Genomic DNA, 16,471 nt, shown 5'->3' on the forward strand with positions numbered 1-16,471 from the left:
CACTGGAATTTATTGTTCTAGTCTAATTCTGGGATATGACGAATTTATATTGAATGAATACTCATAAGAAGTTCCTTCAGAGTTTAGGACTTAAAATTTCAGTCCAGAGACCCAAATTGCTTCATTACATTCTATAATAGTGGAACAATGCCTAATTTCTGTAATCATGCTTTTGCCTAATAAAAAAATTATCAAATATTTTATGATGATGGATTAGCTAAAACATTTATAAATCCTGTGGTAAATATTATTAAACTGATGATATAGTATTGGCATTTAAGGCATGATGATCTTAGGCATTATAGAAAAAAATAATTTTGAATCCTTTCTGATGAATTCACAGGGTATATATATATACACACACACATATCTTAGAAGTTAGAAATATCTGAAGGTGAAATTTGTAAACATTTTTGTGCTTATACATGTTATGACATGAGATGACTATATATGAAGATGCTACTACAAAGGGGAGCTATCTTTGTGTATGCAACGAAGAAGACAAATCCAGGCCCTGCAGTCTTTTCCTAATGAATAGTCCACCAATTTTTAGGATACTTGCACTGTTTTAAATCAGCTCTTCAAAAATTTACAAATGCAGTAGTAATTTTATTGAATTGAAGCCTCATTTATTGAAATGAAACCCTCAAGACAACTCCAAGGGATTTATGACAGAAAAGGATCTCCATTACCATAGAAGGAAGTGATGTAGTTTGTAGATTAAAACATGCCATTTTCACTTCATTTCCTTTGTGAGTTTCTTTCTTGTATATGTGATATGTCTTCTTTCCCTATATGATGAATGTGGAAATATGTATTGCACAGTAGCAGACGTATAACCTATATCTGTGTTGGCAAACCTATGGCACATGTGCCAGAGGGAACAGCTTTCTTCCCTCTCTCCACAGAAGCCTGAGGACATTTCTCCCATCATCTGCCCCTCTGCTCAGAAGCCCTTCCCTGTCTGGGGTAAGACTGGGGGCTCACACGTGGGGTGAGGGTTGCAGGTACTCAGTCTCTAAAGGGTTCATCATCACTGATCTATGTCATATTGTCTACCATTTCAAGGGGAGGGGGCACAGGGAAAGAAGGAGATAAGATGGACTATAAAGTGTTATAAAATGATTATTAAAAACTGTATCTACTTGTAATCTGGAAAAAAGAACATAAAAGAAATTAAGCCATTTTGTGTCTGCATGCCACATGTTGCCATCATTTGTTCATTTCTATGGCATCCCAGTAATTGGTGATCATGTTTCACTGGCCTTGAAGATATCTTTCACTGCCTCTTCTTTCTTCCATGATGAGGTAGCTTTTGCTTTGCTTTCTTCTTCTGACCCAACCATTTTAGTACTCTGTCCAGTGAAGTCATTTGGACAGAATTGACTTTCCTGCTCAAAGGAAAGATTCTTTTCACAAATATAATTTCAAAAAGGCTGAGGAAAAAAGTAAAATCATGGTCTATTTATGATAACTAAGGTTAAGAGAAAAGAAACTTTTTAGGAAATAACTATCTTATAGGAGAGTAGAGAAATACTAACCTTGTAACCCACGACTTCTGATTCATTTGCTAATGGTCTGACAGGCTCCCAACCAAGAGAAACCTGAGAGCCTTGCTGCTCCCACATAATGTTGCTTGGTGCTTGACTAGGAGCTGAAAAATAAAAGCAGAAGTAAGTTGACAGGATGCATTAAAATACATTTCTTCATTTTAATTTTGCTATTTCAATCTTTTATTGTGCTTATGGTTGGCTGGCATTATAGGCTGCCTTCCAGCTGGAGTCAGATAAGGTGTTTCTTTTTTGCTCCAGGAGTGTCATTTTAATAGCTACTCTGCTGAGCTTATGAACCTGAATCCTTTTATCTCCCTTCTGTGTCAAAACCGCTTAGCCTTGTTTCACAGGAAGATAACCTTTGTCTATTGTGAATGCAAAATTTCCTGTTCTTCTTTTGGAATTCAGATCTAAGTGTCAAGGCAAGGCTATGAATCAAAACGACCCTCCAACCCTGTTTAGTATGTGGCCCATGTGGAATCCAGAACTGTTGGAAGATGTTTTTCCTTTTTTCTGAAAAGAACAAGGAGCCCAGGTCACTTACGGGATTTCTTGGTGGCTGCACGTACTTCGCTGCTAGCTGGTCCATATCCAGCACCATTGTATGCCCTCACTGTCAGATGATATAATGTATTTCCTTCTAATCCTGTCAGAATGATAGATGACTCATTTCCCCCAGTTTTGACTGTTTCAGCTGCTTCTTCTTGTTCCATGTCTTTCCAGTAACCCACCTGTTGGCAAAACATGATGAGACAGATTAACTTATTAACATTTCCCCTCTGCTTTGGAGGTCTTGCACCTTCTTTGATATTGCTGAAGAGTCATATATTGCAAAATCTCTTCTGTCACCACACACACACACACAGAGAGAGAGAGAAAAGCCACTGAAATTGATAACCTTTGCTCTTCCTTTTCTGGAAGCATGTACGTCTGCCTCTCTCACACATGTGGGGAGTCATTATGTCACATGAGTGCTGAGCAGATCAATGAAATATATGGCCCTGTAGTCTGCTGGCATGAGGTGCTGGGACCAGCTCTGTGGAACAGCAAAGGATAAATGCTGACAGGAAATCAAAAGAGCTTCAGAGAAATCCAAGTCGAGCTCACCTCTCACAGGTCATCAAGACCATTTACCATGCAAAGCCAAGAGACTTTGAATGAATCAACTGGGAAAGGGGCATAAGCAATGTTTTCTTTCAGGCTCTGACTAAAGAACAGTCCCCAAATCTATGTCAGGATAATGAATAAGAGCTGACAGAATATCTTCAGATACCCTGTAGCGGGTCAGTCTTATAGAAATAGTATTGCTACCTGCCAGAGAAAGGGAAGGATATTTACTTGCTAGCCTTCTAGAACACGTTTCTGTCAAGTACAATTTGTCACAAGCACCTTGTTCTTTTCTTTACCCCAAAGTCACGATGACCTCTTTGGGAAACAAGTTCTTGATTGCTGGTGCTTGTACTAAATTTGCTCTCTTTGTGATACCAAATTACTGGCCTCTAATGAACAAAGTTTTATCCTTGTTCAGACAAAAAAAGTTTACCTCATAAAAGAGAGATCATTTTTCTAGCTGACCTGCCAAAGCACTGAACCTAAACCAATGCAAATGAGATAACCTAATTCATAAGTGAATGGCTCCCCAGGCTAAATTGAAAGCTCTGACCCTCTCTTGAACTAAGACCTGCTTTTCCCAGGTACCTGCTGGACAGTTCCACTTGGAAGTCCCAAATAACTCACATTTCCTTTGCTCTTTTAGGTTTGCAAAGGCACCTCCAACTCAGCAGCCCTGAAGTCATACTGTTCAGTTCTACCATTTCAGGCTCCCAATGTGCTCCTCCTCCTGACTTCCATTGTTACACTGAATTATCCTAGATTCAAGCTTTCTTGAGTCACCTTGGATTGCTATCTTTCCTTTATATCTCTTGTTGGGGAGTGTGTGGTATTACAGAATGAGCTCATGGAATTATTAAAGACCTGATACTTAATTCTGGCTCTGACACTTATTGGCTGTGATTTTGTAAGTCATCTCTCTTCTCTAAATTTCAGTTTCTTATCTGTAAACTGGGAATAATAGTACCTATACTACCTAGGTCCTAGGATTGTCATGAGGAAGGCGTTTTGCAAGTCTTAAAGAACCTTATAAAAGTGACAAGATGGCATTATCATTATCACAATCTTGATTTTGCTTGATGATAGATCAATCACAAAATCCTACTTATTTGTCTTTTCTACTTGTTTACATTTCACCTTTTTCATTTCTTAAAACAAAAATCTCAGTTAATGTTCTTACTACATCTTTAGAGAATAATAAGAGCTCCCTAACTAGGCTTCCCCTAAAAGTCATCTTAAATCTGGTTGTCCAGATTAAACATTCTAAAGTGTCATTTCTAAATACATCAGTTCTCTGTTAAAAAATTCCATGGCTATTTTTTTCCTATCTACCTAAAATATATACTCTTTATCTGGTCACTAAAGTTGCTTCACAATCTGGCCATAAGGCTCTTTCTTGGTATTATCTAATTCTTGTTAACATATCCTATAGTGCAGCCAAATTTGATTGTTCCTCATCCACCCCAAATATTAGTGCTTTATACTCTCCATGAATTGCACACAATCTTTCCTGTAATTGGATATCTGCAATTACTGAAATCTTTCTTATCTTTTATGGGTCAACCCTAAATCCACCTGCTTTATTAAATCTTCCCCGAATTCTCCATTCTCCCAGAGAATTGCATACCAAATCCTCTCACAGACTTAACATACTTTCCATAAAGATTCTTATTTTTCTCTGTTTCTCCTAGATGCTTTATGCAGAGTATGCATTTAATAAATATTTGTTATTATTAACAGTATTGATATGAAAAATCCTATTACTACTCTGAATAGAAGGGGGATATAATTATAAAAATCAGTAAGCAAATTAATTAAGAACTTAACATGTGCTAGGCATTGTATTAAGCATTGGGTATATAAAGAAAATAATAAAATACTGTCCATAAGGAGCTTATATGCTAAAAGTGAGATAACCTGGTTATAAATAGGTACACATAAGATATATCCAGAAAAGTGAAAAAAGGGTTAGTTTATAGAGAAGTGTTGGCAAAAGTTTTCAAGACTGCATGCCCAAACTACACCTTCAAGCTGCCTGTGAGCCTGGCCCCACATTACCCCAGATAGCAGAGGGAGGAAGTTCTCGACAGAGGGGCAGGGCATGCAAAAATGTCCTTAGGTGCTGTTGAGAGGGGGACTGGAGTGCTCTCCATTCAGCCACCCCAGCATCTGTGCCATACCTTTACCAACACAGTTATAGAGGAAGACACTAGCAACTGGGATATCAGGAAATGCCTCCTCTAATAGCATTTGAGTTGAGCATACATATATGCTTGACCTAACTTGAGAATCTGTTTGGTAATGCCCAAATCATTTATATTTGTTTCTTTTTATACCTTGGTCTTATTATCCCATGTTGGGGGACTAGATTCCTTCATTGACTTTGATTTCTAGGCAAATCACTAACTAGTAAAAAATTGGATCAACAGTGAACTTATAGGTGCTGGGCAGTATTAGAATTCACTTAGTCCATGAAAAAACACATTATTTCTTTCCTTAGTGGCATGCTCTATTTCCTGTTTATTTTTTTAAATGGGTCAGGATATCTGGAAAATTATTAAATATATACTTTGGATTGCTAGAACATGATAAAATGTAATATTCAACAGTCTATATTTAGCTACAAACACAGACTTTTGCCTTTTGGCCCTCTTTTGCTATTGAACATTTAAGATACTGAATAATCACTACAAATCTAAGTCTCTTAAGCTAAAGAAAAAATTTTTGTAATATCTTTTTTCATGGGATAAAAATCCAGGTTACAGGAGAGGAAACCTGGGGGAAAACTAAAGAATCTACAAACTATTTCTCTTTGTATCATAGTGGAATGAAATAGGAAAAACTGATGAACTAAGATTTTGGTCTAGTCTATTATACACACTGTTTTTGAGATCTTGGGAAAGCTTTAAGGTTTTCATTTTCCCAGGCAATTCTCTGAGACTATAGGCATGATAGTTTCCTGTTAATAAAGGGAGTTTACTTATATCAATGAAATAACAGAATCACTTGCCCTTAGAAGAAGAAATTAAAGGAATTAAAATAGGCAATAAGGAAATAAAACCATTATGTTTTTTTATACCTAGAAAATGTATAATTAGAGAATGTATACCTAGAGAATTAATAAAAAACTAATTGAAATAATTAACTTTAGCAAAGTTCAGCATGTAAAATGAATCACACACCAATAACCGGGATTTCTCTATACTTATTAAGCCCAACAGCAAGATACAGAAAGAAAAAAAAACATTTAAAATAACTGTAGACAATATAAATTATCTGGGACTCTACCTGCCAAGACAAACACAGGAACTATGTGATTATAACTACCAAACACTTTTCATACAAATAAATTCAGATCTAAACAACTGGAAAAACCTTAATTGGTCATGGGTAGGCAGAGCCAATGTTATAAAAGTGACAATTCTACTTATTTATTCCATGCCATACCAATCAAATTAACCAAAATGATTTCACAGAGCTAGAAAAAATAATAACATAATTCGTCTGGAAGAACAAAAGACCTAGAATATCAATGGAATTAATGAAAATAATATGTAAAAGGTGGTTTAGTTGTAATGGATCTCTATATTAGTAAGTGTATTATACTTTGTATTATATTATATATCTTTATATGTATACATATGTATAATATGAACTGTATTATAAAGTGGCAACAAATCTGGTACTGGCTAGGAAATAGAGTAGCAGACCAGTGGAATACATTAGATACTTAAAATGCAATGGTAAATGACCAAAATAATCTATTGTTAGACAAACTCAAAAAACCAAACTTCTGGAAGAAAGGGTCACTATTTGACAAAAACTGCTAGGAAAATTTAAAAAATAATATGCCAGAAATTAGGAATAGATCAATATCTCACAACATATACCAAAATAGATACATGATTTGGAAATAAAGGGTATTATCATAAAGGAAGCACAAAATAGTTTACCTGTCAGACCTAAGGATAAGAGTAGAATTTATGTCCAAAAAAGACATAAAGGACATTACCTGATATAAAATAGATAACTTTGACCACATTAAATTGTAGAGGGGTTGCACAAATAAAATCAAAGCAACCAAAATTAAAAGTTAAACAACAAACTGGGAAAAATCTTTATAACAAATCTCTAACAAAATCTTCATTTCTCAAATATATAGAGAAATGAGTCAAATTTCTAAGAATACAAAGCATTCTCCAATTGACAAATGGTCAACCTATATGAACAGGCAATTCTAAGATAAAGAAATTAAAACAAACTTTGTCATATGAAAAAAAATTCTCTAAATAACTATTAATTAAAGAAATATAAATTAAAACAAGTCTAAAGTACCATTTCATATCCAATACACTGACTAACATAAAAAAAAAGGAAAATTATAAAAATGTGCAGGGCTGCTGAAAAACTGGGATACTAATACACTGCTGATGGAGTGGTGACCATTCTGGAGAGCAATTCTGAATTATGCCTAAGGGGACATAAAACTGTGCATATCACTATATTTCATCTGTTTCTCAAAGAGATTAAAGATATTAAAGAGATATAAGAACCTACCTGTGTAAAACATTTATGGTAGCTCTTTTTTTTTTTTTGTAATGGCAAAGAACTGAAATTTGAAGGGATTTCTATCAATTGGAGGAATAGCTGAACAAATTGTGGTATATGCTTCTCATGGAATATGTTTTTGCCATAATAAATGAAGAACAAGATAATCACACACAAAAATCAACAACCTGGAAAGACTTCTATGAACTGATGCAAAATGAAGTGAGCAGAACCAGAAGAGCATTGTACATAGTAACAACAATAATTTTATAATGATCAACTGTGGATGATTTAACTATTATCAACAAGTCAAGGCTCTAGGACAACTCCAAGGGACTCATGTCAAAAAAAGGATAGTCACTATCATAAGGAACAGACAGAGTCTGAATGTAGATCGAAACATACCATTCTTCACTTAATTTCCTCCATGGATTTTCTCTAGAATCAACATATGTCTTATTCATAACATGATGAACATGGAAATATATTTTGTGTAATGATATTTGTACAACCTATATCATACTACCTGTCATCTTTAGTGGGATGGAAGGGGAGAACATAAAAAACAAATATTGAAAATTGCATTGACTTAATTTAGAAAAAAATAAAAATTTAAAATAAAAAAAATGCTTATTTTCTTTCCCCTCCATCCATCAAAGAAAAAAGGAACTAATTTCCATTGGGGAGGGTACTAGTAACTGAGAGAATTAGGTTGGACTTTGTATAGGAAGTGGTAGTTCAGTCAAGTCTTGAAGAAAGCAATGATTTCCATGAAGTAAGTGGGGAGTACATTCCAGGCATTGGGGAAGGGTTCAAAGACAGGATGAATTTTCTGTAAGGAAGACATATTTTGCTTTACTCAAACTAGCTTCCTTCTCATCTTCCTTACACAACATTCCTCCTCTAGGTATAAAGTCTGTAGTTTCTTCATGTGTGAATTGATCTTCCTCCTAGAATGGTGCTTTTTCAGACATGTGCCTCATGATGGATATCAACAAATTTATTTTATTAGAACTCTTTGTTCCACAAGTTTCTGGCATAGGTGAGGTAACCCATTCTGAACATAATAGCAATGGATAGCCTTTTTTTTTTTAAATTACTTTCTGTCTTAGAATCCATACTAAGAGTTGGTTCCAAGGCAGAAGAGCAGTAAAGGCTAGGCATTTGGGGTTAAATTACTTGCCTGGGGTCATATCACCAGGAAATGTCTGAGGCCAGATTTGAAGCTATCTATGACTTCCAGTCTCTAGATCTGGCTCTCTATCCATTGAGCCACCTTGTTGCTCCTAGTAACTGGTATCTTTTCATAGTGGTTCAGCTACTTTTTATCTCTTCATCTATATTCTAGTTGTTGAGCCATCCTTGGGAGTCCTCTTTTAGTTGTAGAGGAAGTCTGATTTTTAGATTTCCACTTTCAAAATCAATCAATCTCCTCCTCTTCATCTCCAATCAACAAAACTCACTGTTTTGGTATATCAGATAAATTTGATATGTCAGATAAGTAAACAAGTATTCTTTCCTCTCCTTCCCTAAAGAAAGGGGTTGACACTGCAATAATTATGAGACCTATGTCTTCTAACCCATACACTCCACATAACTTTTCCTTTTAGCTAACAGACTTGTCATCACCAGGCATAGTTTCTGCTCCTTTCAATCACTTTAGTGAACTTTATATGAGTTCAACCTTAAAATAATCCATTAGAATATAAACTTCTTGAGAGCAGGGACTATTTTTGCTTTTTCTCTGTATTCCAAGTGCTTAACTCAGTGCCTAGCAAATAGTTGATGAAGGAGTTGAAACTTTAGCAGTACAAATATGGTGACTCAAATTCTAATTGGCCTGAATACTTGCAGAAACATACTCTAACAATGGTCTTGTTTGAGAATTAATCACTTTATTTCTAGTGCATTTTAGGACTAATAAAACCAAAAAAGGCTGCTAGGTGTCATAGAGGTTCGAGTACCAGTCCTAGAAGTCAGGAAGACTTATCTTCATCAGTTCAAATCTAATCTCAAACACTTAGTTGTCCAATCCTAGGCAAGTAATTGAATTCTGTTTGCCTCAGTTTCCTTACCTGTAAAATGAGCTGGAGAAGGAATAGTGAGCCACTCCAGTGTCTTTACAAAGAAAATTCCAAATGAGGTTATTAAGAGTTGGGAATAACTGAAATGACTGAACACCAACAACAATCCTAAGAACTGGAACCCTGAGTTCCCTCTCCTCTAGCCTCCTTACTCATACAACATCTAAGATCAGCTCATCTCTCTCACTGAGGATTTAAAAATATTACCATCATTTGAAAGAAGGACATTTTATTAGTGAGAATATTTCCAGCTTGTTTTGATTAGGCAGAACCCTAGTCTCCAGACATTTTGAATGCTGTGTTTGGCACATTTCTCAATATGTACCTTGTGAATGGTATTTGTTGGTATGATGTTTCATGTATCATATTGTTTTGTGCCCAATAGATGATCATACTTTGAAGGATGGAATTTCAAAAATTCAAATTAGTTAAATAAACGATGCTTAGTCATTCTTTTTAATATTGATGAGGCTGTCAAACATTGGATTAGGGGATTTGAGGTAAAATATATTTAGAGTGGAGGAAGAACATCATGATGAGATAAATTTTTTGAATTGCTTGTATTTATTTGTCCCAGAAGATGTCACTACTGTCCAAAGAAGATAATATGAAAGAGGTTTGGAAATACAATAGGGCTTCTTATTTTGGTTTTAGGGTTCATTCCTATCTTTTCCCCAGACATCCCATGGGGGTGACATATACAGGGAGAAACATTTATGGAAACATATTATTATATATTATGGGAAATAATTAATTTGCATGAATGGGTTGTGAGGTTCATGAAATTCTTTTAATTAGAAGAATAAAATGCAAAATATGGTTTTAGGATATACCTTCATTAACAGCTTGAGGAAACTCCTTCAACCTAAAAATAGGTGTCTTTTTCACCTGATACAATCATATAGTGATAGAATAAAGGAAATTAATTTGAGGTGATGATTCTAAAAATATTTAGTCTCTGATGTTATGAAAATTTGGAGAAAACATGGCACAGAGGATTGCAGGCTGAAATAAAGAATGTAAGCTGAAGGAAACTTATTAATTGTTGAACTAGAGAAGGTAAACTGAGGGGAAACTGTTCTTCTTGCAATGACTACTGTTCCCTGGCTTGACTAGAGAGAGAGCTGCTAATGGGACCTGAACCTGCTTATTGGTAATAGAGGTAGAACAGAGAAATACTGGGGGATGCCACCATACAGGGATACTGGTACACAGGGGAACTGGCTCCTTCCCTCCCTCCTGAGTGAACTATAAAGATACTCTAGTTGTTTTCTCAGTCAATGGGTTTATTGGGATAACAGGATGGGAAACTGAGGTAAGAGGGATGAGGAATTTCCCTAATGAGATAAAATCGAGGGTTTGTGGAGTCACAAATGTAACTCTTAGACAGTTAGGAAGATGGAGAACAGTAGCCCTTTTAAAATTTTCTTTCTTCTTCACAAATCAGCCAGATCTCTCAGCTTAACCCCAGAAAGAAACAAAGTTCAAAGTCTCTCCTTTTCTCCTGGCCAGCTCAACTCTCTTATAGACCACCAACTCAAAAGCTTCTCCCCTGGTCAGCTTCCACTGCTCAGAGCCAGAGAGACAAAGACCAAGATCCAAAAGCCAAGTTTCTCTTCTCAGTGTCAACTTCAACTGCTCAGAGTCAGAGAAAACAAAAAAACCAAATGAGACTTATAAAAGTCTGATTTGAAAAAAAATTTTGAAAAAGTTTGAAGCCAGCTTTAAACCTCCAGGGAGAGAGTGAGTCCCAGTCAGAGACAAAGTCCCAAAGCCAAGTTTCTCTTCTCAGTGTGGCCAGCCAAAGCCCCCCAATTGCCCCTTCTGGGGACATTCCATTGGAATCTTCTCTTGACAGACATCTAGAGCTAGATCTCCAGCCCTGCATCTTGGTCCACAAATCCTGCAAAAACTCTCTCTCTTCAGGTCTCTATCACAAGGCTAAGCTTAGAATCAGAAAGACCCAAGTTAAAAATCCTATGTTTTTTTAGCTGTGTAGCCTTAAGTGTTTCAAATAAGTTCCTAAATCAGAGACTGGTTATAAGTTGACAGAAGTAACTCCATGAAGTTATGAAGAGTGAAATTAGCAGAACCAAGAGAATATTATATATAGTAACAGAAATATTTTTTGAAGAATGACTGTGTATAGCTACCTCCAGAGAAAGAATTAATATGTAGAAATAAGCAAGACATCATTTTATATATAAATATATCAAATGATGCCTTCTCTAATGGGGGAGATGAAAGGAATGCAAAGTATTACCTGAGTATTTTAATGTAACAAATAAATGAATAAATATTGTTTTAAAAGAGTGTATAGATCCTTTAAACATTCCGTTAAATAAAAAAATAACATGAACATCTCTGGAAGACTGTGCTCCAAAAGAGGGTGATATTTGGAGAATGGTCAAAGAAGGATCTGGAATTCTTAATGGAATATAGCATTATAATGGTATGCTTTCCCTTTGATATAAAAAGAAGTAATTTACTTTAAAAATACATTATTTCAATCTTAATTTGAAATTAAAATAAAATGGTAGGTCTTGAATGACTTTATCACTGTATAGCAGGCCATTAGTGTAATCCATGACTATGTGGTCTTATCTCCATTGGTAATGAATGGAATAGTGTGTACCTGGGGACCTATAATCATAGTAGCTTGAAATTTATCTGCTGTTGTAACCCAGTGGAACTCTAAAACTTGCTTAAGGATAGAGATATTATATTTTAAAACCATTCCTATAACTTCTGTAACTGGGAAATGGTACATAAGCCTCCTTATGTATATAGAAAAGTAATTGGAGGCAAGGGCTTGAAATTGCTGACCACTAAGCCACCAGGAGGGACACCTATTTAATAACTAGACACAGCCATGACAAGGCATTTATTTGTGTGTTGTTGGAAATGTTTGAAACTTATGCTACCTATTCATTATTGTCCACTGGAGGATTTGAACCTGTTTACTCCCAGACTTCAGTTCAAAGAACCAAGCTCTTCTGTAAAATAGATCATCTAAGTTAATTAGAACCCCAAACATTTTGTCTCACTTTGAATCTTGTGATGACTGCAAAGAAAAACTATCTGACTTTCTGATCTTTTTCTAAACTTTATTAAAAGAAAAAAAAAACCACCAGAGTTCCCTAGCTGAAATTATTAACTAGAGCCCAACTACTCTGAATCATCTCAGATTCCAAGGTCCCCCCCAAGCATAGGATTGGCCCTTATGTAGACCAATCCCCTGCCTGGAATTAGGGGGAAATGGCCCCTCCCTAGCATAGGATTGGTCCAATTCAAGACCAATCACATACCAGGAAGTAGTAGGGAGGGGCCCCTGAGGCAAGCAGGTGGATGCAGTCCCCCTCAGCCACAACATTTTAAAACTCATAACCTACTTTTTTCTCCTAGCAAGATAAGCTCTTCAAAGAAAACAAGTACACTGTATATGTATATACATGCACACATATATATATATAGAAATATCAATATCTATCTATAGATGAGAATATATGTATACACAGTAGTATATGCATATAATATGTTGAAATTACTATATTACATCCACTTCTACATAGTAGCAAATAGTTTGCTAGTCTGGAGTCAGGAAGATTTATCTTCCTAAATTCAAACCTTCATATGACTGCAAATGACTATACAAGATGTTGTTCAGTCATTTTCAATCTTGTTGACTCTCCATGATCTATTTTTGGGTTTCATTGGCAAAGATTCTGGAGGTATTTGTCATTTTCTCTCTGGCTGATTTTACAAATGAAGAAACCGAGGTAAACAGGGTTAAGTGACTTTCCCAGTGTCACACAGGTATTAAGTGTCTGAGGTTATATTTGGACTCAAGTCTTCCTAATCCCAGGTCCAATGCTGTACCCCTTGAGCCATCAAGCTGCCTTCACTAATATATAGCACTATATATAATACACACACATATAGTGCATCTATCTATATGCTATTATTATTATTATTTTAAATATGGGATCCCTAAGCTCTGAGAATATGATTTCTAGCAATAGTTATTTCTAAAAAATTCTAAATAAAGGCATAACAAAGGAATGATTTGTTTGGATTTTTGTGTTCAGGAAAAGAAAATTTTATCTGTAACTCCTATTATATATAGGGCACCTCAAAGCCTGGAAAGTTGTTCATGTACACTTACATACAGACGTAGACAAATATGCATACACATGCAGAGGAATTTAGGGCAAAAGGGTAAAAAAACAATGTCCTTGTCCTCTTGTCTGGTTTTTCTGATTCCTTGGCTTCATTTCCATGACAGAACCCAAGGAATCTCAGGGTGCTGAGTAAAATCAATGCCACAGACCTTGACAGCTTTTGCAATTTAGTGGAAGGTAGCTCTTGAAATGATTTGAGCACTATTCAGTTTGGAAATTAAAAATTTAATGTATTCAAGGAAGTTTTATTTATTTATTTATTTTTGGTTTGTTTGTTCCTTAGCTCTAAGCAGAATAATAGCTTGTGACAAAGAAGCTTGTCCTTTTAGGAGAGGAAAACGGGTTCAAAGTGAGACTAAATGTTTGGGGGTTCTAACTTAGATGATTTATTTTACAGAAGAGCTTCCTCCTTGGAACTGAAGTCTGGAAGTAAACAGATCTCAGCTCTTATGAAGAAAATCAACCACTTTTCTGTTTTTTTTTCTTTCTTTTAAATCAAATTTTATTAATGTTTCCTTGTTTTTGACATCAGATTTTCCCCCAGTACTTCTCTCTCTTCTGCCTCCCAGAGAACTATCATATTCCTTTTTCACTAAAAGCACTGAGGCTTAGACTCTGGGGTCCAAGAAGACAGAGACATGGTAGAATTCAGCGAAGGATTCCAGCTAAAAGGTGACTGGAGAGAAAGAGATAAAGGAGAACAAGAGAGACTACATGCTCAGTAGAACTACAAATCCAGAGGGGGTCAATGCCTCAAAGAAACTACTCCATGCCCACCAGAAAGCAGGTTCAATATAATAACATTCCCAGAAAATATTGGTAATCCTTACACACTGGTGGCCACCTTTCCACATATATGCTTACTTAGGTCACCCAGTTCTTCCTACCTGTATATTGCTCTCATGTAGTTCTCATATGTATGTCTCTTGATCATGGTCCCTACCTATATATGTTCAGTCTTCCCAGGAGCAGTGTGTTAATTTCTGGGAGACCAAGTCCAAGGTATATGAGAAGGGGGCAATAGCTATTGCTATTTTTATGATTTTGTTTTTTCATTAAATGCTTCTTTTGGAATGACTCCTAAAAAGAGGGGACTCACCTATGGTTTTGAATGCACTGTAGACCCACAGATAACTTTGAACCTGGAATAGAATTTCTAATCTACATGTGAGAGGCAGACTCCCCAAAGAGCTACAAAAATATACAGAACACTTTTGAAATGTGGTAAGAGATGGTATAGACTTAAAACTGGTTCAAAGAGTCTTTAAAATCTCTTTAATAATAATAAAAATATCAATAATATGTGTATATGCATACATCTAATATATTAATAACTAATACTATAGAGTTATTTTCATTAATAACTACCTCATATTAAATAACAATATTTTATAGTATAAAAATAAAGTATAATCTATAAAATATATCAAATTAAATATTACCAAAGAATATATAGAAACAAAGTATATAAATTTATTATAAAATATAACTGTATCTGTACATAATTTCATGTAAAATAATTTGGTATAATGGCATATTATAATGATAACTAACATTTATATAGGAGTTTAAGATTTATAAAATACTTTAAAAATATCTCATTTTGTCCTTAGAACAATAATAGAAGGCAGCTATTATCCTGGAAGGAGCTATTACTATCCTCATTTTACAGATAAGGAAACTGAGTTAGACAAAGGCTAAATGACTTACTCAGAGTCACACAGTAAGTCAGTGAGGCATGATAACCTTTCTGACTTCACGTCCATCATTCTGGCCACTATAAAAATGTAAGATTTAAATTAATATCCAAGAACTCCAAGTATTATATTTTATAATATTTATTAATAATCACTTGGAAGAGTGATTGGAAGAGAAGTTTTCCCAACCTCTTTAGCAGGAGAAGAGAGAGAGGGTCAGGGTCCCAGAAAACTATCTCCAAGACGTAAGGACTTAACGTGAGAACAAAAGTGGGATGCTGGGAATTGGAATCCTGGGGAGCAGATTCTAATTACACAATACGTAGCTGCCTGATACACTCATATTCAGACAGCTAAATAAAATGAAGCCTAGATAGGTTAAATGGTCACAGATTAGTAAATTGCAGAAGTAGAATTTAAATGCAGATCTTCTGACTCTTCATGCTTTTTCCATAATACCCTGCTGCCTTCTGATGATAGGGTTTTTTTTTTTGTTTGTTTGTTTTTTTAAACCCTTACCTTCCCTACCTTTCATCTTGGAGTCAATACTGTGTACTGGCTCCAAGGCAGAAGAATGGTAAGGGCTAGGCAATGGGGGTCAAGTGACTTGCCCAGGGTCACACAGCTGATGATAGATTTTTATTAAAGGAGGTTGCAGCTGCTTGAGGGATACAGCAAACCACACAGGACTTGGAATCAAGAAGACTCTTCCTGTGCTCAACTCCATTCTCAGATACTTACTAGCTGTGTGATCCTGGGCAAGTCACTTGACCCCCTTTGCCTCTGTTTCTTCATCTGTAAAATGAGCTGAAGAAGGAAATGGCAAACCACTCCAGTATCTTTGTGAAGAAAACCCCAAATGAGGTCATAGTGAATGGAAAAGATTGAATAACAATAGTAACAATAAACAGAATAGCTGTTCGAGATAGTTCTTGAACTTTTGAGGTTCCTGGCATAAAAAGACTGTGACTGCTCCCTTTTCTCTTTTTGCTAAAGGAATTAGTGTGTTCTTTCTCCAAAGTCCTGTCATAAGAGGAGGCAGGTTCTGCTAGGGAGCTGTGAGTTTCAGGCCCACCTAACCACTAATTAATTTAAGGATGTGCTCTTAGACAAGTCATTTAACATCTTTAGTTTTCAATTTCCTGGTCTGCAAAATGACATCGGACTAATTGATCTCTAAAGTCCTTCTCAGGGATGAATAAGTCTACAGTAGAATCCACTCATGGCCCCTCCTTGCATTCCATTCAGTCAAACAGGACTGGGCATGAGGAGGAACCGGGAGCCCCCATCCCATCTGT

At 35.7% G+C, this 16,471-nt stretch overlaps 1 protein-coding gene across 1 annotated transcript in view; it reads right to left on the bottom strand.

Moving 5' to 3' along the window:
• Positions 1-16,471, bottom strand: part of CNTN5 (contactin 5) — a 1,793,707-nt gene that overhangs the window by 21,831 nt on the left and 1,755,405 nt on the right. The window contains exons 22-23 of the mRNA XM_007494948.3: positions 2,098-2,284; positions 1,542-1,654 (exon numbers count right to left, since the gene is read on the bottom strand). Of these exons, the coding sequence (XP_007495010.2) occupies positions 1,542-1,654; positions 2,098-2,284 (300 nt within the window). The remainder of the gene's footprint in view (positions 1-1,541; positions 1,655-2,097; positions 2,285-16,471) is intronic.

The sequence above is a fragment of the Monodelphis domestica genome, chromosome 4 (assembly GCF_027887165.1).
Source record: "Monodelphis domestica isolate mMonDom1 chromosome 4, mMonDom1.pri, whole genome shotgun sequence".
Lineage (NCBI taxonomy): Eukaryota > Metazoa > Chordata > Mammalia > Didelphimorphia > Didelphidae > Monodelphis > Monodelphis domestica.